The sequence below is a fragment of the Marmota monax genome, unplaced genomic scaffold (genome assembly GCF_021218885.2).
Source record: "Marmota monax isolate L192 unplaced genomic scaffold, Marmota_monax_Labrador192_F-V1.1 WCK01_AAM20220418_F8-fsc00187, whole genome shotgun sequence".
Classification (NCBI taxonomy): domain Eukaryota; kingdom Metazoa; phylum Chordata; class Mammalia; order Rodentia; family Sciuridae; genus Marmota; species Marmota monax.
Window position 1 is genome coordinate 700,209 of NW_026694837.1, and position 24,687 is coordinate 724,895.

At 46.7% G+C, this 24,687-nt stretch overlaps 1 protein-coding gene across 2 annotated transcripts in view; it reads left to right on the forward strand.

Moving 5' to 3' along the window:
• Clic5 (chloride intracellular channel 5) overlaps nucleotides 1–24,687 on the forward strand; it is a 153,838-nt gene that overhangs the window by 107,503 nt on the left and 21,648 nt on the right. For both annotated transcript variants that reach the window (XM_046426153.2, XM_046426154.2), the window contains exons 3-4: nucleotides 3,174–3,299; nucleotides 11,677–11,783. In XM_046426153.2, coding sequence (XP_046282109.1) covers nucleotides 3,174–3,299; nucleotides 11,677–11,783 — 233 coding nt within the window. The remainder of the gene's footprint in view (nucleotides 1–3,173; nucleotides 3,300–11,676; nucleotides 11,784–24,687) is intronic.

The window sequence follows — 24,687 nt, forward strand, 5'->3', positions numbered from 1 at the left end:
AACAACAAAAACCCACATATAATTATGTGAAGGAGGACTGTTTCTCCACTTAATGCAAGGATACTGGGGACTGCTACTAAAATCTCAGTGACCTTGGTTTAAACCTTACGATCTTCAAAACACATCAGTTATAAAGTTCGTGTCTTTCAAATAAGACCTTAAATTCCTCAAGGACAGGCCACAGCAACTAGCTGTGTACTGGTCCTCAACTAACATCTGTCAAGTAAAGGAACACACATGTGCCATGCAGTTAGTGTCTGTGGCGACAATTAAAGAGCCAGAGGCGTTCACACAGTTTGAAAGAATAGACAATCATTTTTAAGCGGGGACCCATGTGTTCAGTTGGAGCTCAGAATGGGGCTGAGAGCCACCAGCATCCTTCAGATCACATCTGGCCCCACCAGCATCCCTTTGAGACAGGCCATGTGAGTATCACCACTCCAGTGTTACAGATAAGGAAACTTTCATACTGCCCACACGTGCACACGTGCACACACACACACACACACACATTATTTTCTAAGAACATGATTTCTTATCCTGGCACCACCATTTATTGGCTGAGTGACCTTACACTCTTCTAGCCTCAGTTTCCGCATCTGTACATCAGAGAAAAATTTTACTGCCTTCTTAATCAATGGGAATCTGTGAGGAGCTAATGAGGCAGGCCATAAAAATTATTTGCATTCAGCATTCTACCTGGCTTATTTCAGGAACTCCATACCTGTCGGCTATTGTTAGCAATACCTGCCCCATGGAGCTGGCAATCCAGTTAGGAAAAGAAGACTGATACACATTAAATAACTTACACCTTAGACCCAGCAACATGTCGTTCAATGCTAATGGTATAACTTCAACTATAAATGCCAGAGGAGGTCCACAAGAAAAGCAAGAGGGTCCCATCTGACCAACATCCCATTGACAGTGCAGCCCTAGAACCCCCCCAGGGTGTCAGACTCCAGTAGCCAGGGTGCCTTCACGTCCCAGGGAAAAACTCCACCACTGCCACAACAAATTCCTGTATCTTTAAACCACAGAGAGGTCGACACTGAAAACTGAAATCTGGCATGGCTGCCTGTGTGAGCACTAGAAAGCAAGGAACAAGTCAAGAATGTCCTTTCATTGTCTAAACGGAGGGACACACACAAAGTAAACAAAGGCACTAAGTAAATCAGATTTTAAAAATACTTTCCATCCCAATTGTCTGAGTTCCAAGTGCCACAGTGCATCTGGAGAGGGTGCATGTGGGGAGCGACCAGGGAGGAGCCCTGTAATTAAAATTCTTCTGGTCCCCTCCCCAGCTGATTTAGCCAGGAATTTCTTTCGTTACAGATGCCTCTGCCCCTTTGTTTACTTTTTCACAGTTCCTCCTTCTAATGTTTTCCAGCCTGACTCCCACAAGAAACACTGCTTGCTGAGAGAGCATCTGGGGTGGCTCTCCCCATCCAGCCCTTGCCATCGAGGTCTCCGCCATGATTCCTCCTCTTCCTTCCTTCCCTCTCCACTTTCCTGATCTGCCAACCCTTCTGATCTGCCTTTTGCTCCAGCCTTGCACTTGCACTTGCACTTGGCCACAGAACACAATGTTGACATGCACAGAGCCCACGTCACACACGTTCCTTCCTGCTGTGGGCGCCCCAAGTCCCTCCTCACAGCTGTCAGTACACTACCCAGCACAAACCAGGGCCATGCTTGGCATCACAGTGGGCCGTGCAGAGAGGTCATCTATGATTGCTTGCTCATTTGATGTGTTCCAGGATGTCACCCTCTTTATCACCTAAAATGCTATCCTCTTTGGATAATATAGGACATTTGGGGGTGGGTATTAGGAATTTGAACTCAGGGGCACTCAACCACTGAGCCACATCCCCAGCCCTGTTTTGTATTTTATTTAGAGACAGGGTGTCTTTGAGTTTCTTAGCACCATGCTTTTGCTGAGGCTGACTTTGAATTCACAATCCTCCTGCTTCAGCCTCATGAGCAGCTGGAATTATAGGTGTGGGCCACTGCACCCAGCTGATTCAGGACTTTTGCATTCCCTCGTTTCCACAGGGGAAGAGTGCACTGATGCTTTGGTTATCTTAGATGTCTTTAAGTTTCTGACCCAGAATCCTACAAGCATGCAAGCAAGAGGCCTTCTCTCTTCTTAGGAACTGCATTTGCTGCTTGTTATATGTATGTTTAACTTCAAAGATCCTACTGGTCCCAGCAAAGCTTCTTAATATTGAATTGAGTTCATTACCTAGAAAATGGATTATTTATAACTTAAGAACATAAAATACCCTCATAATTTTAAAAATTAGGCACAATTTCAGATTCATAGGATACTTTTAATTTCTGTGTGTTGAACAGAATTTTTAAAACATTTCAAGAAAAATAAGTACCTTTCAGTAAAATTAGAATCACAGTCGTTACATTTTAAGCATAAAGTGTGTGTGCTCAAATTAAGTTCCAAAGTTAAACCAGTGCAGAAGGCAGACAGGTGGAGTACAAACACTCTTGCATATAATTGCTTTCTGGCCCTCTCCACATTCAATTGAAAGCTGAAAGTTTTTATCAACTTCAGGCCAATCTTTGATTTCTAATTCTGCAGTTAAAATATCTCCCTCTTAAATTAAAAATGTCTATTTTATTTATGTAGCCATTCAAAAAAATCTGCCTCCTATATGCCAGCCACAATTCTAGGCCCTTTCCCTCCTGAATTCTGAGTTATAAGACTTTCCCTTAGATATCTGCTAACAGAACCCAATCACAGTAGATTCTTGATGCAGAATCCTTAGTCTCAGCCTCTCTGGTGACCAATGATGTGGAAGCGCATTTTTGTCAGACTAACAAGTGAAGGAACTTTTGAAGGCAAAGCCCAGCCTCTTTCCCCACACTTGAAGCAAGGGGCTGATTTAGGCAGTCCCGGCTGATTCCCTCCACTTTTTCTCCAGTGCTCATCTCCATCCTGACTGGGGTTCCTCTGGCACTGACTTCCACTGGACAGGTCTCTGTGTCACACCACAAGACTTCAGAACTTTCTTCAGCCTCTCCTGTCCCACCCTGTAGGTCTGGTTCTGCTGATGGACATAGGGGTAGCACAGAGAGGCTAATGTCTAATAAATCTTAGGTTTCTCAGAACAGGAAGTTTCCTGGTGTATGTCAACATGTGAATCTCGTTCTCTCTACAGAAAGCCAGCCGACCTGCACAACCTAGCCCCTGGAACCCATCCACCCTTTCTGACCTTCAACGGAGATGTGAAGACAGATGTCAATAAGATCGAGGAGTTCCTGGAGGAGACCTTGACCCCTGAAAAGTAATGAGCTATTTGGAGCTAATGAAAGGGAAGGGGGCTACTTGAGGGAAGGCAGATTTCCTGAGAAAGGCTACTCAGTTCCAGAGCACGGGATCCTCTTTTCAAAGAGAGAGTGTAGGATCCCCAAAGGCTGCAATCTCAAAATGGCCCCACTGGCTGGGTTTGGTGGCACCCATCTGTAATCCCACCATCTTGAGAGGTTGAGGTAAGAGGATAATAAGTTTCAAGCCAGCCTCAGCAACTTAGCAAAGCCCTATGTCCAAATAAAAAAATAAAGGGCTGGGGGTGCCCAGTGTCAAAGTATCCCGGGGTTCAGTCCTCAGAACTGCAAAACAACAACAACAACAAATACACACACACACACACACAGCTCCACTAAATTCACTCACTAGTAGGAATACCGTTAGGGGGACCCAGTCAGTCACTCCTACACAGAGTGATTTGGGGAGTCCTGGAAAGGCCACCACCCCTCCCTTGACCCATATGTCCCCCTCACTCCAGTTCACTTTGCCCGGAAGACCTCAAAGTGAGAGCAGAGGCTGACTCCTCATTCCAAAAATGCTGAAAGACTCATATAATAAAAACAAGCCAAGAAAGGGACCCCCAGTGACTCAATCAGGAGTGAAAGTGATCAGAGGTCCGACTTGTTCATTATAGAACATTCAAGAAGAGATTAGAGCAATCACACTTTTTGAAAAACTATTAGAAAAATAATATTACATAGAGAGTAAGGTATGGTCTTCTGGCTGCAGGAGAGACCCTGAAAGGTCTTCAGCACAGGACTGGGAGTCTGCTTTGGGGGCTGGGAGAAGTAGTAGTGTAGAGGGGTGGTAAAGCTGAGGTAGAGAAATCAATTAGGAGGTACCAGTTGGTGACAGTCCAGATGAGACGGAATAAAGGACTAGACCTAAGAAGTGGCAGTAAAATGTGGGAAGAGGAATAGGAAGGATTCAGAACCTACTTGGTAGGTAAGATAAGTGGAGTTTGACAACTGAAAATCATCATCTTGAATTTATTTTATTTATTTGTTTATTTGATGGTACTAAGGATTGAACCCAGGGGCCTTGCACACACAGGCAAGCCTCTGCCACTGAGCTACATCCCCAGCCCTTTTCTCTATTTCGAGACAGCACTAAGTTGCAGAGACTGACCTTCAACTTGGATCCTCCGGCCTCAGCTTGCTGAGTATCTGAGATTACAGGAGTGCACCACCGTCCCTGGCCCAGCTTGTATTAATTTGAAAGCCTCATGTTTTTCATCAGCACAGGGCACTCAGTGGCCAGCGCCATCCACAGCACTTAGCTGCTACAACTCCTGTCACTGTTGTCACAGTTCTGGGAGGGAGGTGCCATCATTGTCCTCATTTTACAGTTGGGCACAGAGAGACTAAGTAACTTGTTGCCTATATACTGAACTCCTGTTGAGAAATTAAAACTCTCAGCTGATTAAGGCTTTAAACAATCAGATGTGTTCTTCCTTAAAATTTTTCTTTGTTGCCCATATTAATAGAACAGTTCATTTTCACACTGAGTGGAAAATTGCCTCAAGCCCATTGGAAGCCACTGAGTGTAGACTTTAAGTAAGTGCATTAATTAAATCAAATAGGCAGCCCCACAGATTGAAGCCACACGTGTCTCTGAACAGGACACCAGCCAGCCACTTGGTTGGAAGTGCCCTGAAGGGGTGGGTTGCATCCCATATGAGACTCAGCCTAATAGTACTAGTTCAAAATCCTACATTACGGCGGTTCACACCTTTAATCCCAGAGGCTCTGGAGGCTGAGGCAGGAGGATCTTAAGTTCAAAGCCAGCCTCAGCAAAAGTGAGGCGCTGAGCAACTCAGTGAGACCCTGTCTCTAAATAAAATACAATATAGGGCTGGGATGTGGCTCAGTGGTTGAGTGGCCCTGAATTCCCCAATACACACCACACACACACACACACACAAATCCTACTTAAAAAAACAAATGATATTTAACTCAGTAGAGTTTAGACTTTGCCTATGAGCCCAGAGAAGAAGTCTGAGGTGGAGTTTGTGTTTTCTCTTTCAGAGGTAATGCCCCTACTCAAGTGACAACTTCCCTCCGTTTCAGCAGGGAGGGTGAGGCAGTGAAGAGCAGAGTGTCCCACTGGATTTTTTGCCAGAGTCAGGATGGAGGGGTGCAGCTGGGGTGTGCTCCGGGCTCTGCCAGTGATGTGCTGTAACCTCCTGAATGTGCCCCTTCTCTGCTCTGGGTCTCAATCCTCCTCTGTGAAAGGACAACCCCAGATCCCTTCCTGCCTTCTATTCTTCACACTCACTTTATTCATCCTCCCCACCTCCTCCCCACCCCAAATCTGGCTACACCTCTCCCACATTGTTTCTCGGGCTCAGGCATCCCCAATCTGCACCCACCGTGGGGCTTGGAGACCCTGGGGATCCTACACCCTTTGAACAGTCTTTCTGCAGAGAATCACCGTCAGACTCTTCATCCATTCTCAACCATTTCCAGTGATCCATCAGGGCTAGATGACGTTGGATGCGGACACTCTACCCCTTCCTCTCTCGCCCACATTACCTGTCCTGATGGCTGCTGCTTCTCCTCCAGGTCATTTCCTGGATTGGAGTTAAATGCAGGAAGTTTTACAAAGTACATTCCTGCCACATTAGCGACTCAGTGATCCAGCACTCTCAGGTAGCAGAACTTCAAAACTGTTACATGCACATCTCTAGAAGGCTGCTAAGAAGAGGGCCCTCTTGGCAAGACCATCGACCTCTCTGGACACCCCCCACCAGAAGTGTCCCTCAGATGCCTTTGTAGCTATAAGACTGGGGCAGGTACTGCAGTTAGCCCCTAGCAAATGTCACCAAGCCAGTGCCTCAGTCCCGTGCAGAGGTACCTGCTGGCCCGATCACAGGCCACCACTGCAGCTGGCTTCCACATTGACTGATGCTGAGAGGAGGGGTGACCTGCGTTCTGAGGCCCCTGGAACAGTGTGCTGTCTGGCCTTCCGGTTCTCCAGGGGGCAGCAAAATTCCCAGAACTGTTCCTGCGGGGCTGCTCTCCATGTGTTTCTCATCACACTGCTGTTTGTAAAACCTGCCAGAGGCCAAGACATCGTGGGAGCTTTACTTTCCCCCTTAGGTTTTTTTTTTTTTTTTTGGAGAAAATCATATACAAACACTCCAACAACATTTTCTTTTTTAAAGTCACATTTGATCCCATAGAGCATTTGGTGTCAGATGAGGAATCCAGGAAGTTTCAAGGAGTTTCTAAATGAGACTAACATCCATGTCTTTCCGTCAGTTGTCCCAGTTAATGCTCAACAGGGAAGTGTTGGGATTAGAGCTGGAGTCACTGTGGAGAGGTGCTGGCCCTGGCCTTTAGTCTCTGTGGATGGCCAGCATTTCTAGAATCCAGAACTGAGAATCAGGAGCCCTAACTGTGGCCACCTCTCTCCCATCTGTAGACCTTGTGTGACCTTGGACAAGCCTCTCTCCCTCCGAGAGCCTCCTTATTTTCTCTTCTCTAAGATAAGGGGGTGACACTACCTAGTCTCCAACATCCCATTAAGCCCATATTCTCTGGTCCCATGGGTTTCTCAGGGTGTTCTCCCAGAGCTGGCTGCTGTTGAAAAGAGTCCCAGTGCATGGATGCCCCATATAAGTTTAGGAGGCTAAACTAAAACAGTTGATTACAGAGCATGCTATCAAGCCATCCACTAGCAAGCAGCCAGAACTGTGAGCGTCAACTTTGAGGGCTGGGGTTGTGACTCAGCAGTAAAGTACTCTCCTAGCACATATGAGGCACTGTAGATCCTCAGCATCACATATAAGTAAATAAAATAAAGGTATTGTATCTATCTACAGCTAAAATATTTTCTTAAAAAAGACACTTTGAATTCTTTATTTTTTTAAGTAGAAATGTTCAATAACTGTAAAAATGAAGAATGTTCTTCTAACCACCTGGTGGGTAGAGAAACAATCTCTGCATGCATCCTTCCCTATGGGGACTGAGGATGGGCTTTGGAGTCCCAGTGACTTGGGTTCCAATCCATACCACCAGGTGGTGCTGTTCTGCAGTAACAAAGGAGCCACAAAATCTCCCTGGTTTAACAGAATACCCCTTTATATACCACTTGAGCCAAGTCTGAGTGGGTAGTGTGACCCTCTTCTATCTTGTAGCTTTTGGAATATATGGTCTTCAAGATTCTTTCCGCAGGAAAAAAAGAGAAAAAAGGGATCACACTAAGTGTATTTAAGGGTCAGGGCCATGGGGTAGGGGGATACATCACTTCTACTCACACTGCATTGGCCAAAATCCAGTCACAGGACCTCAGCATCACAGAGAGGGAGGCTGAAAAGCACCAAGAAGCACATGGATGTTTAGTGAGCAGAAGCAGTTGCTGCTACAGGCGAGTTACTGAAAAGCTCTCTGATCTTTGTTTTTCACATCTATAAATTGAGAGCCATGATATTGATTTTACAGAGCTTTTGTAAAAGACACTACTGCTGAGCCCAGGGCCTGGCACAGAGTAAATGCTCATGAAATGGCAGCTTAGAGAGTCCACACCTGCTTTGTGGCTGCCTCCCAGGTGCAGTCATAAGGATAGCTAGTGACCTTAGGCTGAAACACAGATCCCAAAAGGAATGCCTTTTAATTAAGAAGCCAGACCTTCCAAGGTTCTTGTGCTTAAATAGCTTAGGCAAGACAAACAGGAGTGAGTCAAGGGTCAGAAATGTCAGAACCATGAACCTGCCTCTCAGGTAAGGGTTTGGTGAAGTGAGGAAGTAAGAATAATGGAGAAAGGTGAGGCAGGAAGTGCTTCCCCATCTTACTTCTTAAAGGAAGGAGGGCCATTTTTAAATGGTTGAAAAAAACCATTTAAAAATGGTTTTTATGCCAGGAGAGACCCCAGAATCAGCAAGGGTCACTCTATCAGGACTGTCTCTCTTTTTCTCCAGTGTGTTCCCCAAACAAGGCACAGGGCCTGGCCCTTGGCAGGTGCACGCTGTTCTTGTATTCAATGGCACAGTGACCTGTGTGTCAGTGAGAAGGCATCTGGAACTCCACCTGCTGGAGCACTTACTATCAGCAATCATTTTTTCCCCCCTGCTACTAATAAATTTTTTTCCCTATCAAAAACATTTATTATTATCTCTTTTTTTTGTAAAAGGTCAACTCTTTTACTTAGAATGAAATTTATGTGCAGATATAAGACGAGTGCATTTGAAATGAATAAGATCTTACAAACAACAGCAAGAGAAATTTTCTTCAGTGAGGTCAAGGCCAACAAAACATCAGTAAAATGCAAGATACTAAATATTTTTGGCTTTGTGGGCCCCAGGGCTCTGCCTCCACTCTGCTGTTGTACCATGAAAGCTGCCTTGACTGATATGTAAATGAATGGGCTGGGTTGTGTGCCAGTAAAATTTTACTTGCTAGCAATGAAATTCAAACTTATTATTATTTTCACACAGTACAGAGTGGTATCTTTATTTGATTTTTTTTTCAACCATTTAAAAATGTAAGATCCACCTGGGTGAGATGACACACACCTGTAATCCCAGCAGCTCCGGAGGGGGAGGCAGGAGTATTGTGAGTTCAAAGCTGGCCTCACCAATTTAGTGAGGCACTAAGCCACTCAGTGAGATCCTGTCTGTAATAAAATACAAAATATGGCTGGGGATATGGCTCAGTGGTCGAGTGCCTCTGAGTTCAATCCCCAGTACCCAAAAGAAGAAGAAGAAAAAAAAAAAACCTAAAAATGTCAGACCCATTGTTATCTCAAAGACCATACACAAACAGGGGCCATGAGCTATATTTTGCTAACCCCTAATTAAGAGAAATTAATCTTTTTTTAAATTGTCATCAGACCCCAACATACTGTTATTTCAAAGGTGTTTCTGTGAATGAAACACGGTTTGCTAGTCTTTTAGAGAAACAGAAGAAACTTTGTAGCCCTTCCTTTGCATATTTGGAATAAGGGAGAAATATGAATATACTTATCCCACAGAGAAGCTTCTCAGGTCTTGTCACTTAAATCTGTGAGATTAACATCTTGTAGACTCTTTTCCCACAAGAATGAATTGCAAATGAAATGCGACATTATACAGTAAAATCTCAATGAATCATAGTTCTCAGGAAGCGGATGACATGGCCAGGGTCCCCACCTGAATATGGGTCCTTTTTTGCCTATCTCGGGTTTGGTACCACATGTCCCATTCAGTCTACCCTGGTTATGAAGACATGGTCAGAGTATTGGATTTTCACTAAATGATGACATAGAGCAAAACAAAATAAACCCAAACAGGCTGTCCACTGAAATGTATTTTCTCTTTAGATCATCAGTGACAAAGAACACTTAATAATTTAAATCTATCAATTCTAATAACAAGCTGGATTCTATGTAAGAAGGCCAATAATTACAATTGCCACATCTTGGCAGATTATCCAGAATCTTGCAGGAAAGTTTGCTTCATGCCCTCAGCCACAGCAGAAGAATCAGATAATTCCCAATACTGTACTGGATACCAAGGAACACAGGCAGATGCGGACTGTGCAGAGCGCCCTCTTCTGGTGGATGGGGAGAGTTCAGCGCTGTGCTCAGCCCCAGTCTTAAGGCCTTAGTGGCTTTAGAGGGGAAAGCACATAGTGGATAAAGGCTCACAGAACATGGAAGTTAGGAACTAGACTTCCACAGCAAAACTGCCTGGGTTGAGATCCTGGCTCTGCCAACTAGCCACATGACCTCAGGCAAATTGCTAAACCTTCCAGTTTCTTCATGTGGGAAAAGAATAACAATAGTACCAATAGGATTCTTATGAGGAATGACTGGTGGATACATATAAAGGATCAGAACAGCACCCAGCATATAGTAGGCTCTCAGTGCAAGTTACTTTTTACTGTTGTCAGAGTAGCACAGTGATCGAGTGTGAGGGCCACTGCTCCAGGGCAGGGAAACCAAGTTCTCCACGCCTCTCCATTCTTTATTTGCTAAGTCTTCAATTGCCTGTACTGTCATATGAGGAAAATAGTGCCTTCAATACCTGCCTGATGGCCAAGAGCTGGATCTGATGAGTTTCTGAGGACTCTTCCAATTGCAATATCTCTGAAATTAAATAGTCACATCCTATGGCCCCAAGAGTGCACTGTCCTAGATAATAAGCCATTTGAGGAGCAAAATGGGGGGCGGGGAGAACTGATTTTTAAAGAGTTGTTTTGGTTAAAAATATTTAAACCAGGGACTGGGGATGTGGCTCAAGCGATAATGCGCTCGCCTGGCATGCACGGGGCACTGGGTTCGATCCTCAGCACCACATACAAATAAAATAAAGATGTTGTGTCCACCGAAAACTGAAAAATAAATATTAAAAAATTCTCTCTCTCTCTCTTCTCTCTCTCTCTTTAAAAAAAATTTTAAACCAAACTAAAAAACATGTATTTCACTCTTTAGACATAAAGGAACCAACCAGCTTACAGTCAAAAGTGATTCACCCAGAGATCACAAAAATTCACATTAATTAATAAGGATCACCAGGCAACTGTCCCCTATCCCCTCCCACCCCGGCCTGGCCATCCACATGCAAGTGTTTGGGAAATATCATTTTAAATTAGAGTTACTCGGGCTGATGGTGCTACTGGGTCAAAGCCGCATATTCCCACATTAGCAGTCTTACCTTGTTCTGTCTCAAGGCCAGCGGTCGTAGGTCCAGCCCACCACTTGATGCTTCTGTTTTTGGAAAGAAAGTGAAAGATGGTTCAAGGATCAGAGGGACTAGGTCATTGTAAATCTATCTCTGTGCCTGGAAATAAAAACCCTTGATAATGAATGTCCTGCTGATAAGGCTGGGTACTGTTCTGATCCTTTATATGTATCCACTACATCTTATTACTATACACAAATAGTAGATGTGTGGAGGACATTTCAGGAGCAGGCTGTGGGCATTTTCCTTTGGCGAAAGGCTTCGAGGGCTAGGGTGCCAGGCATCTCTGTGCTCTGCACAGGTGGGGTTATGATGGCAGGCCTGGCAGTGGCTAGATACTTTAGTGTGGATACGGGAAATGTAGGGACCCTACCTGGTGAGCCCAGTCATTTTGATTAGAGGATTTTCACCAGTGCCTCATCATTGGGCCCAGAATGAGGACAGGGCCTGAGACCTCTGAGTGGCATTCTGGTTCCTTGCCCAACAGTGTCTCCCCAGCAACTCGGCACCTCACCAACCTCTGGTTTCCTTACTGTGAACAAGGGCTGAGCACCCATCTCCGGCATGATGGCTGTAAACCTCCAAAAGACGAATAGCTAGACAGGAGAATGCTGTTCATTGTGACAGGGCTTCACCCTTAAAAGAGTTCCCAATCTCATTGGTTCACAGAACACTGCGTCTTCCATTCCAGGTACCCCAAACTGGCTGCGAAACACCGGGAGTCCAACACGGCAGGCATTGACATCTTCTCCAAGTTCTCTGCCTACATCAAAAACACCAAGCAGCAAAATAATGCTGGTGAGTGACTCCCTTCCACCAGAGCCCTGGGGGTGTCTGTTTCCTGCCCAGGGCACCTTCAGTTTACCCATGGGCATGTCAGATACTCAGGCCAAGGAAGCATCTGGAACCAGTGCTGTTGGTCATCTTGACACAGGGGCCATGGGAGGTCCTAGATCCTGCCATCTGGCCAGTGCAGGGGAAAGGCCAGTGGGCCTTCTTGCTGACTCAGAGGGAGGGATGCTGTTCTCCTTAAGGCACAGCATATTGCACCCAAAAGTCCTTAGTACTACATATCTGTCCCACAGGAGTGATCCTTCCTGTGTTTCGAACATCTCCCCACTTGTGCCTGGTCCCTGAAAATTGTCTTAGAGGTTGATTAGAGGTCATGGGGGTGGGGCCGGGGCCAGCCCTCTGCACCCTCCCTTCACTGCTGCTGCTGAGGCTGCTGGGAGGCACTCCTCAAAGCCTGGCCCTTCCCCATCAGGCCCTTGCTTTCTGCCATCAGCTCCAGAACCTGGGACCTGGTTCTCTCATGGGGCCTTCTTAGTGGGGTCTGAGCCTCACTTAAGTTCACAGCAATTTTTATCCCTCATTTGGCCCCGTCCTTTAAGGGTTAGCTGAAGCCATTTGAATGCGCATGTGCAGCTCTCGGAGACCAGCGTTAGGCACCAAGCAAAGGACGGACGGGAGAGCTCCTCTGCCCCCCAAATGGGAGAATGAGCCAGACCCCCGGAGTGCAGCTTAAAGGCAAGCAGAGGAAGCATCATGTGGCCTTTTGTGAACAAGTGAGCAAAAGACTCACAGTGGACCATGACAGGTGGTCGAGGGAGGCGGGTTGACCACGTGGCCAGGAGAGGCAGCCGAAGAAGCGTCAGCAGGAGCAGGACCGGTAGGATCAGAATTAAATACCTCAGTGACAGTGACTGACCGGCTAGATTGTGCCAAACACAGAATTAGTTTCTGGGGGTTTGAAGAAGAAAGAGATACTTTTCCAATCTGTTGTGCCTGACTGGTGCAGGAAGAGGCTTTAAGTCAGAAAATGTCAAATAAGAAAATAAGAGGTATATTATGGCTTAATAGAGGGGTCGGGTCGGAAGAGCTAATTCAGTGCCTGATGAAAGGAAAATACGATTCCTGTCAAAGGAGTTTGGAGTAAGAAGACTTTATCCAAGGTCCTTTGAGAAAGCTTCTCAAAGCAGATTCAACTGGGTCATAAAGATTAGGGGAAAGCTGGTCCTGGTGATGCACGTCTGTAATCCCAAAGGCTTGGGAGGCTGAGGCAGGAGAATTGCAAGTTCAAAGCCAGCTTCTGCAATTTAGCCCTGAGTAACTCAATGAGACCCTGTCTCTAAACAAAATACCATAAGGGCTGGAGATGTGGCAAAGTGGTTAAGTGCCCCTGGGTTCAATCCCTGGTAACAGAAAAAAAAAAAAATAGGGAAGAATCAGATGAGGCTACAGCATGGAGAATGTGGGAGGGTGAGGAAAAGCCAGCACAGAGACCTGGACGAGTGGCTGGGGCTCACAGAGGGCTTAGAACACACCCTGTGAGCAATGGCAGCCATAAGATGTGCAAGGTAGAGGCCATATAAGGAGAGTGACCCTCTTAGGGGACAAAAAGAAGCATGTGGCAAATATTTTCAATATACTCTGCTCTTGCTTCATTGCTATTTGGGTCCTGTAGTGGGTCAGTATCTTCTCCAAATTCATGTCCACCTGGGACTTTATTCCAAATAAGATTGTCACCTTATTTGGAAATAGGGTCTTTCCCTATGTAACTAGTTAAGGATGTCAAGAGAGGGTCATCCAATATCTGGTGTCCTCTTGAGAAGAAGAAAAGACAGAAGGAGAGATTGGAACGCTGAGCCAGGAGCTAGAAGAAGCAGGAAGGACACCTGCTGACACTGGATTTTTTTTTTTTTTTTTTGACTCTGTTCTCCAGACCCATATGGGGACAATCTGGCTATTTTAAGTCACCCAGTTGGTGAACTTGTTGTGGCTGCCCTAGCAAATTCTCAGAGGCCCTCAGAGCCATCATGGGAAAGAAGAGTTATTGCCACTTTGCTGGCTGAGGAGCCAGAGGCAAGCAAGAGGGGACCCCTGGCTTGCCCTCTCCCCAGGGCCCAGAGCTGGCTCTTGGCTTCTGGTTTTCAGATTCCACATCCAGCGGCCTTTCATCTCAGCCACAAACATCTTCCTTCATACTTGTCAGAGTGCCCTCAGAAAGATGATCTCATTTGAGACTCCCAGATTTTTAAAATTATAAATGGTATTTACATATTATCCATATTTACAGTTCTCTTATCCCCAAAGCCAAAGCAACAGTTGCCACAGAAGACCGAGTATCAGTTTCCTATAAACTCAGTACTCTCCAATTTTCATTGCTCCCCTTCTTCTGTTTCACCCTGTATTTCTCTGTCCCGGGTTTTGCCCTTGTGACTCCATCTTCTCCTAACTTGTTTGCACATTTCAAAGCTCTGACATTTCTGCTCCCCAGAGCCTGGCTCCCAGACACCATTCCTCTCCTCCTCCTCTGAACAAGATGCCCCACCTGCAGTCACCGTGGCTCGCTTACCCCTCCTCCACATCTCCTTGATTTTTCCTTCTTCCCATCTGCACCCCTGAGTTGTGATCCACAGGGTCCAAAAGCTCTTATCCTAGCAAACCAGAGGCCACGGCTCCTTTGGGGCCCGTCCTGTGGGAGAGCAGCAGTCCTACAAGGGAGCCCAGGCCGTCTCCATGGTCCCAACCCACAGGACGCTTGCCCTGGGAGACCGTCCACAACCCTCTCTGCCATGTCGGTGCTCTGTGGCCAGAAGCCTCCCCGGGATCCCTGCCAGGGCATCAGCGGGCACCCGAGCCTGCTTTGGCAGGCTTTCCTACATACCCCACTTGGCCATTTCTCTTTCTGGATCTTCAGCTTTACATCTAATTCTCCAACACCCTTAAGTCAGATTGTCCCTCTTGTGATGTTAATTTGTTTTCTTCCTTCGGAACAGAGAGTTCCCCAATACAGTCCCCATGTCTACCCTGGCCTTTTCCTGTCCTGTCAATACAAAAACAGGAAAAAAGCCAACACTGTAACATTGTTTTCTGGGGTGGATCATTCTTTATTCCCACTGTGGCTATAGGAGCTGCCATTCAAAATTCCCATTCCACTAGGCCTTCAGAGTCCCCACCTCCAGGAACCAGAGCTCACCTGTGGGAGCCACCCCTTGCTCGTTCTCAAAAGAGCTACCAGTTAGTTTGTACTTGCAGTCACTCATTTATTCATTCAACTAATACAGCTTGCTGGGAGTGGCCACAGGTCTGAACTCATTTTAAAGGGCACTTGTGTGCCAGGCTCTGGAGCAGTGGAGATGAATGAGACAGTTATTGTCCTCAAAGAACCAACTGTCCATGGGGGCTGGAGAACATGCCAACGTGTAGTTACCATCTCAGGTCTGAATTGCAGACCTTCTACCTGCACAATTGTGCCTGAGAGGCATATTACCTCCAAGCTTCTGTTTCTACATCTGTAAAATGGACATAATGATGCCTTCAATTTGTCTGCCAAATAAGGCAATTAACAGCATATCCAAGGTGTGGAATGTGGGGAGGGTGAGGAAAAGCTGGAATGGAGATCCGAAAGAGGGGCTGGGATCTGCAGGGGGCTTGGAACGTACCCTGTGGTGTGTAATGCAGATGCATTCATTTTATAAGTCAGTGCATGTAGATCCTTTAGCACAGTGCCTGGCTCCTAGAAAATATTCATTAAATGCTAATTTCAATAATTGTTGTTATTGTAAAAATGGGACAAATGTGCACAGTGCATTACTAAAAACTACTGTTTTTAATTAAAAACTACTGTTAACCTATGGAGATTCCTCAAAAAACTAGGAATGGAACCACCATTTGCCCCTACCACTCAAAGGACTTAAAATCAGCATACCACAGTGATGCAGCCACATCAATGTTTATAGTGGCTCAATTTATAATAGCTAAGATATGAAACCAACCTAGGTGTCCTTCAATAGATGAATGGATAAAGAAAATGTGGTGTCTATATGAAATGGAGTACTACTCAGCCATAAAGAAGAATGAAATTATGGCAGTTGCCAGTAAGTGAAAGAATCTGGAGACTATCATGCTAAGTGAACTAAGCCAATCCTCCCAATCCAAAGGTCGAATGGTCTTTCTGATGCACGGATGCTAACACACATTAAGGGGGCAGACAGAATAGAAATTCAGTGGATTAGACAAAGGAGAATGAAGGGAAGGGAGAGGGGGTGGGAATAGGAAAGACGGTGGACTGAACTGGACAGAACTTTCCTATGTTCACATATGAATGCACGACCAGTGAAACTCCACATCATGTACAGCCACAAGACTGGGATCCTAATTAGAATAAAAAGACTCCATATCTGTATAAATACATCAATATAGACTCTACTGTCATGTATAACTAAAAAGAATAACAATAACAACAAAAAAACTACTGCTAAGGCTCTTCCTTCCCACTCACCCCACAGCCAGCACTTCCAGATCTCCCACCCAATCAGCCTCTTTTCTACTTTTCAACCCCCCTGTATTCCCCATCCTTGGTGCCTGTGGCCCGGCCCTGACTGTACACCCTCAGCACCTCAGAATTGCTCTTGGTCCTGAGTCCGACTTCTGTGCTGTTTGGGGACCCGTCCCTGTGCCGCCTCCTCCTTCCGTAATCACCAAATCCAGGTCCCCTTGGTTCACTGTGACCCTACAATGCCTCCAGGCCCTTCTCTAATTCTTTCTCTAATTTGCTCTTCACTCCACATAAACGTGGCCTGGACTTTGATTGCTGGAGTCACAAGACCACTGCTGCGTGGGCAGGTTGCTTCATCTTTTTTATCATTTGAGGTCTTGCACCCCCAGATTTGGCCTCGGGGGAGAGATGAGAATGGAGTCTCTGAACGGGCTGCATTTCCAATGTGCAGAGGCAGGTGACTGTTGAGGGTGACCTGCAGACTGGAGCCGGCTGCCTGGGTTAGCTTCAGCTTTGCCTCTTGTAGGGAAGTGACTTTGATCTCCTAGGCCTCGGCTTCTCCACCTGTGACATGAGGATAATATCTGTATGTACCATAGAGGTTCCCTTGGAATAACGTCCACCAGCACCTCCAAAGACCAGCTGTGGATCTGAGCTGTCATCTAGGGCAAACAGGTGTATCGAAGAAGAGAGGCTGAGGATGACCATGTGGTTTGAGGTGTCACACATCTTTAGACAACTGAGGCCACGAATGAATGAGAAGAGCGCTCAAGTCAATAACACACAAGGATCCCCACGTTTCAGGGAGGGCAGAGGGAGAAGAATCAGAGAGGAAGGTTTAGAACAACTAGTTAGTGAGGAAGGAGAAAGGTGTCGTGAAGATGGAGAAGAAAGCTTTTTATAAAAGGCAACGGAGTTATTTATCCCTGGTATAGAACACTGTGCAGAAGGCCCAGGAGACGTCTGCCTGTTGTGAGTAGCTTCCTGGACCTGTCCTTGCTATCCTTCTCCGCCTGCCTTTCTCATATGCATCAGCCCACTGCTCTGATTCTACAGAGCTGGAGAGAGCCCCAGCTGAGCATGGAATCAGGGCCAATCACATGGCAGAGTCCAGCAATGGCCTGAGCATCCACCTTCGGCAGTGCCACGGCCCTTCATTTTGAGTGTCCTCTCACTGTCTCTGCAAGTGTCTCTCACTGTGAAACCCCCCTTGACTCCAGCCCCTGCTCCTTGTACCCTCCTCTGAGTTCCCACCTTGGCCCAGAGACCCCAGGTGGCCCAGGATGGGCAGAACACAGCAGCTCGGCATCTCCTCCCTTCCCACCACACAGGTGCCCTGCCCGGGGCACCAGTCTGGCTCCAGGGTCTCTCTCTTCCTGGAGAATTTTCTTTTCTACTCTGAGGAACCTGGGAAAGCATGTCCCCCTCTATTCTCTGTCATCAGCTAAGAAAATCTAGGCTTCTGCCTCTGAATACTCACTTTACAATTTGCATTTCTTATCCTCAAACTGCAGTCAGAACAGACTATTCAAAACCTCTGCCAAGCCAGGCATGGTAATCCCAGCACCTGTGGAGGCTGAGACAGGAGGATCGAAAGTTCAAAACCAGCCTCAGCGATAGCAAGGCACCAAGCAACTCAGTGAGACCCTGCCTCTAAATAAAATACAAAATAGGGTCGAAGATGAGGCTCAGTGGTGAAGTACTCCCGAGTTCAATCCCCAGTCCTTGGTACTACCATCACTACATCCCCCTCCCCGCCAAAAAAAAAAAAAAAAAAAAAAAAACCCTCTGCAAAATAAAGATCTAGGCTTTCAAGAAATTCATTTTAGCTAGCTACCATCATTTAGGAAAAAAATAATATATTTTACTTTATTTTTCATAATCTCCTTTTTCTTATTCTTCGTCCTAGCAATTCTCATGTTCTATTTCCCGTTTTATGCATATCGCAAGTTGCAGGCAATTAACAAATGGATGGGAGGCACAGCTTTCATTCTGTATGCTTATTAGCTCATTAGGAAGTCCCTTTTCATTTCCTCCACCTGGATCACGTTCCCCTCAGACACAGTTGACATTCCTGCCCAGCATCTCCATCTTTGTTTCTGGTAAAGTGTCACATTGTCATGTGTTTTTGTCCCACTTTCTTTCTGGCTGTGAGGAAGTGAGCCTGTGTACATGTCAGCTTGAGACCAGAATTTCTCCTCCTCTGTCCTCACTTGCTATCTTGTATCCTTTGCACATGTGCACTTTGGGGGAGGGGGGCCTCTTTTTTCCTCTGCTGAGGGGTCTAAAAGATCCCAATCCCTGTGTCCAATCCACTCACCACCTGCTATCTCAGGCTTGCGCTTTCCCAGGTTTCTCCGGCTGCCTGGACCACAAATCTGTACTGAATGTGTTCTTCCCAGTCGAATGATTTTTCTTTTCCAAGGCTTCCTTTGAGATCCCTCTTCTCGTCCCCTGTCAAATCCACTTTTCTCTCTCATTTCTACCTCTGTGTTCCTCTGTCTTGGGGGCCTCCCTTCTGTTAAATTTATACCCCACTTGTTCCAGAGGCTTTATGGCTCCTCATAGGGATGTGGACAGCACAGCAGAGCAACATCCACTAGAAGGAAGTGAGAAAGAAAAACATGGGGAGACCATAAAACAGAGCTGGGGGTGTGAACCCAGGACCCGCAGCTCCAAAGGCCATAGTGCCTGATGCACATGGCGGGCCACCAGGGCAGCTCAGAACTGTCAAGCAGACGAGCAAAATGGGCCCCCATAGGTTCGCCCAGAAGATAAAAACAAACCGACCTCCCAATAGAATAACAAATATTCCTGACTTGAGCTGCAGGCGCAGAGCAACTGTTATTTCCATTTTATTTGGCTCCTTTCTGTGACTTCCTTTCCCGGCTGGGGTACACTCCAGGCCCTCTGGCTTCATGCTTTCTGTGACTCTTTCCCTCTCTTCCCCACAGGCCTGTCTTTGAGCTGCACCGCCCCCCACCATCTCTGCTCCTAAAACCCATTTGCTTCTTTTTGTCCCCATCTTCTCTTGAAGACCCACGAAACCTTGCTGCACCCTCAGCCTGTGGCATCAATTTCCTGCTCCTCTCTGTCCACACAGCTGTGCTGTATCTTTTTATCACAGCTGATGAGCTCCTGTGTGCCTTTGCAAAGGTGTGCTTGCTCCTTCCCACTCCCAAGGCTGTACTGAGTTCAGCCCGGGATGCTCTGTGATATCGTGATATACTCTTTCTAAAATACTTGTCCTAAGAGAGTGCATCTAACTTCCTAAATGAAGTCCTCCAAACCCTCTTTGGTGCCTGTGATATGCTGGACACAGTATTGTATGTCTAGTATTTTCCCTGTGTTAGTTATAACCACAGTGGCTACAATCTCCAAAATGTAGAACATCAGATGTCTACAGATTGCCTTCATTGAAAATAATAAAATAGTAAGAAATAGGTACTGTACCAGAAAATCCAGGACACATGTTCCCACATGAAGAGCACCCAATTGGAGTTGAGCCCCCTGCTCCCCAGTCCTCTCAAATCTAAGTCCACACATGGCCACCACTGTAGAGGGCCCCACCTCTGCTTCTGATCTCTGGTCACAAAACCATTCACCACCCAGGACTCTGAGCAGTCGCTGTTGAGTTTCCAAATATGGTTCCCCGCTTCCTGAGGTTTGCATCAGCAACTCTAGTTCCTGGGATCTGGAAGCAAGCAGTGACCCCTGAGTTCGTGCTGAGAAAATTGACGGTCATGGCCACATAGCCCTGAAGTCCTGGGGTTGTTGAAGGAAGCTGCCTGGGCTCCTGTCATAACCCCGTTGCTCATTCCCACTCGATGGGGATGTGACTGAAGTAGGGCATTGGGCCGGTTATCAGCAGAGCAGTTCTGCCATCCTGCCTCTGTTTTTCCCCTTCCTTAGCCCCCCACGCCCACAGAAAATTGGCAAAAGCCAACCAGCCGTAGCTGCCTTCCTTGTACCTTCCCTGGCCCCTTGCTCCATTCAAGACATCTTCAAATCACCCTCTTTGTCTTCAAGGTCCCCCTGCAGAGGCCATGCTGGGGGCAAAGGCATCTGTCTGTCGCACTGGGGTCTTTATTTCACTCAATGGTTTGTGACCATACTTGGTCACCTGTGTCCCACACTTGGTCACCTCTGGACCTCCCCAACAGACCCACTCCTCCAACAGCCTCCACCACTCCTCCATCCCAAAGCACCTCCTTCCCGGCACACACCCCTCTCTCCCTTTTAATGAAATCTCTGAGTAAGTCAAATATTAATCTCTGATGTAATCTATTAAGCAAGACAGTCCTCCTTTGATGCCTAGAGAATTGAGGCTTGCAGACTTCAGCTTGATATAAGGAGTTTACAATTCAGTGCTCTACCAACGAAAGACACAAGTCTCCCATTATTCGAAGAGACAAAAAGAGGCTGAACTGATAGAGGAGGCAGGAACAGCCTGATCTAAGATGTCATCCACTGTAAGATGCTATTATTTTAAATACCGCTGAGAAACAAATTATGCTTAAACAATAAGCGCTTTCACTTAAACGCCAAAATTTTGATTGTAAGGCACAGCCTGAGTCCAAAGATGTCAAAGTTTGAAAAAAATATACATCTTAGACTCCATGAAATATGGTAGCGATTCCTATGGTCTTTCCTGATCTAACATTGCATTCCTTTCTTGAAACTCCTCAAAGGAAACATCAAACCTCCCTTCTGCGTCACCTTGCCCTACCTATTGGAAAGAAAGGAAACCAAGGCCTTCAGTGCTTCCAGATCTCTCTGGAATAGCTGTACTGACTTCATATACACTGAAGTGTGAACCTTGCCCTCTGGCCTCTTGCCTGGAAACAAGTGGCTTTTACCTCTCAGGTCAGGGGCTAGTGAGATTTTGCTGTAAAGGGTCACATAATAAATATCTTGGAACTTGAGGGCTGCACAGGACTAACCACCCTGCTCCATTCTGCTCAGCTCTGCTGTGGAGCCCTAAAGCAGGCAAGGCTGCATTCCAATAAAGCTCAATCTATAGTCACCAAACTTCACATCATTTTTATATATCACAAAATATTATTCTTCTTTTGACATATTTTCAACTATCCAAACATGTAAAAAAAAAAATTCTTAGCTTGAGGGTACCATAAAAGTACAGAGTGGTTTGGATTTGGCTCCTGGATTGAAATTTGCCACCTTCTGTTTTAGTCAACACTAGGCTACAATAGCAAGTTCTCTATTTCTGTATACCTTTGCCTCCTCATTTGAATATGGGGATTATAATAGTGCCTTGTAACATTGTCATGTTACTTAATGCACCTATGTGTATAAAGCATTTAGTTCCTGGTACACAGTAGGCACCAATATGTGATAGCTATTGCTGCTGCTGCTGCTGCTATTAATTTCATAAATTCTCCTCCAAATAATCTGTGGTCCACCCTTAGTGTCTGGAGGCCCAGCTTTCCCTGTAATGCGGAAGCATGTGCTGCCCTCTTCTGGCCGGAAGAAGAATCAGCTCTAGAGAAGCTAATCATAAGGAGTGCGGATTTCCAAGCATCTTCAGGCAGGGACTCACTTTTATCTAAGTTCCCAAAGTGTCCAGGTCTCCTTCAGTGACTCAAAGCCACCTTTCATTAACTGTTTCCTACACCAAAGGAAGGGTATGTCCACCAGGCCTATGGACCCTCCAGATGTCCCTGGCTGCCCGTAACAAGCTGCCCCCAACCACCTCTTTCTCTCTTTCCTCTCCCACCTCCACCACCTCGTCTTTACATTTACAAACTTCCCTGACCTGAAATAGAAAAGTGTTTGAAAGGATCCCAGTGGCCTGGGAGGGCCGTTAGCCCAGAACTAACGAGCCCCTTATTATCAAAGGCCGCGTGCCTTCCCCCAGAGCGTCATGAAAGCCGCCTGCTGTTGGGGGTGAGGGCTGGAGGGGTGGGGGTTAGGTGGAGTGCTTTTTGCCAGATCCCCAGGATGTGGTGAGCCACGTTTAAAGGAAAGTGTGTGTGTTTATTATTCCAAGCCACTTCAATAGCAAAGGGCTTAAAGCCTTCTCTTTCTCCCTCCCCTCCCCATGTCACTGTGGCCCTGTCTGGAGGCCTGGCCTTTCCAAGGGGATGGTCACAATCCCTGCTCATTCAGCCTCATGATCCTGGGGACCTGATGAGAAAGCCAAGGTGATATGCTAAGAGCAGTAGGAATGTGATCTGTGATCAGCCTGGAGCACCCTCAGAAGCAGAAGTCACGGGGCGGGCTGGGCCCCCACATCTGTTCTGTTGGAGACACCCACTGCTTCTTTTGGAGGACAGTTGTGTGCCAGCTCAGGACAGCTGGTTCCCGGCCTGGGGAAGAGTACCTGAGGCTGCAGTGGGCTGCTCTATTAGGGCTCCAGGGTGGGCAGGCTGACCCCAGGCTGGGGGTAACATGGCTGTCTTGCCACTTCCTCATAAAGCAACCATGACGATCTTTTTCAAAAATGCCTCTGTCCACAAAGGAACCTTCAGGCGCCTTCCCTTGGCAATCCCTGCGTGCCAAGAAATGACTCTGGGTATTTCATTGGTTGGTTGGTTGGGTTAAAATTTTGCTTTGATTAGCATTCTTGCAAAGAAAAACAAATAACCTAGGCTGGGTGGGACCCACCTCCCAGGTTGTATACCGTGGTCTTAGCCTTCCCCCCTCCACCTCCCCAGGGTCCTTGAGGCTAAGAGCAAGAGGGAGGGGAGGGGCCAGTGCTTCCTCTGGCGCCTCCCAGAGCTGGGATTCCTCCAGAGGGTCTCTGCTTTGGTTCATTGTTGAGGGGGATGCTTGCAATTTATAATTTCACAAATTTTGCTCCTGAAAGGAATCCTTGGGCAGTCGTAAGGAAGGCGGTTGGTGGCGGTGTGGTGTGTCGAAGGGGGCAGGCGCAGGGCAGGAGGAGGGGTAGGGGGTGATGGGTCCTGCGTGGGTGGGCGCATTCATTAGTGGAATTTTGCTGTGTGGGCTCCGACTGCAGCAGAGCCGAGACCACCAACACCATTCCATGTGGTGGAATTTCCCGCTGTCTGACCAGAATGAGCGCTCCTGGCCTGGCCTGGACTCAGATAGAGACCAAGGGAATAAAGGAGCATTAAATGAGTCATTTGCACACAAGTTAAATGCTCTTTCACCTCTGGCTACCGTTACCTCATCTGTGCAACTGACACCTCTTGTTTTTGTGCAGTACACACATGGGAGCTCAGTCACTCTCCCTCTCTCACTTATGCATTTCGTGTGTGTGTTTCAATGTTTCTATGTATTAGCAAAGGCCATTGCCTACCTCCTTAAAGAATAGGCTCCTAGGTCAATTAATCTGTGAAAAATGTAAATGCAAAATTCTATTACTGTTGGGACAAAACATGGGTCTCACAGCTTTACTGTTGAGGACGATGGTGTTGTGGTTAGCGAAGTGCTATGCGTGTGTGTCTTCATTTCATGGTGTGTGTGGCCTGGTCATGGTGTGTGTGGGCTGTCATGGTGTGTGGGGGCTGGTCATGGTGTGTGGGGGTTGATCATGGTGAATGTGGGTTGATCATGGTGTGTGTGAGTTGGGAGGATCATAGCTGGTTTGTATGATGACAGCACTCATGAGCTCTTGTCCATGACCAGGACATAGCCTCAAGGAAGGATTTTCCCCTTGTTTCTGCAGACTGTTGATGGAAAATGGCTCTGGATAAATTATCCTGCAGAATGAACTCCTCTAGCTTTTAGAAGAGTTGGAGCTGAACATGATAAATGTGAAATCCAAGTAGTCTGCAGGACCTTCAAGTTAAAGCTTCCAACACCCTCATTTATAAACTCTCCCTGGCAAATTTGTCACTATGTTGTCCAGACAGGATGAGCAGCCCTGTGTCCATTTCTCAGGTGGGCACACTGAGGACTGTGGATGTTGTTCACCAGGCACTGTGGAGCCAGGGATGGAGCCAGGACACAGCAGGCACTGCTCGGCTCTTAAACTTTTTGCTACAAACAGCTCTTACTAAAACACCAGAGTCAAAATTGGGGTAGAATCCCGTCTAGTATTCTGAATTTATCAAGGAGGATAATTTGGGGGGAGAAAAGTCACCACACAGGACCTTGACTTTGAAACCCTCGGCTTTCTTTACGGTCCTTGGCTTCCTTTACAGTCCTTTACAGTCCTTCCTTGTCACTCAGGAAGGCTCCCGGGCACACAGGTGTGTATGGGTGAGCCCGAGCAGCATGGTGAACAGAGCACACACACACACACACATCTAGGACTTCAGCATGAACAGCTCTTCTCTTCGTCTTGCAATCAGACCAACAAAGTGGCTTTGAATTCCAGCTTCCATGGCATCTTCAACATAGGATACTTTTACACTTCTAGAAAGGTGACAAGACAGAAGGACTTTGTGTCTCCAGGGCAGCCATTTATGAGAAGGCAAATAAATGGCAGAT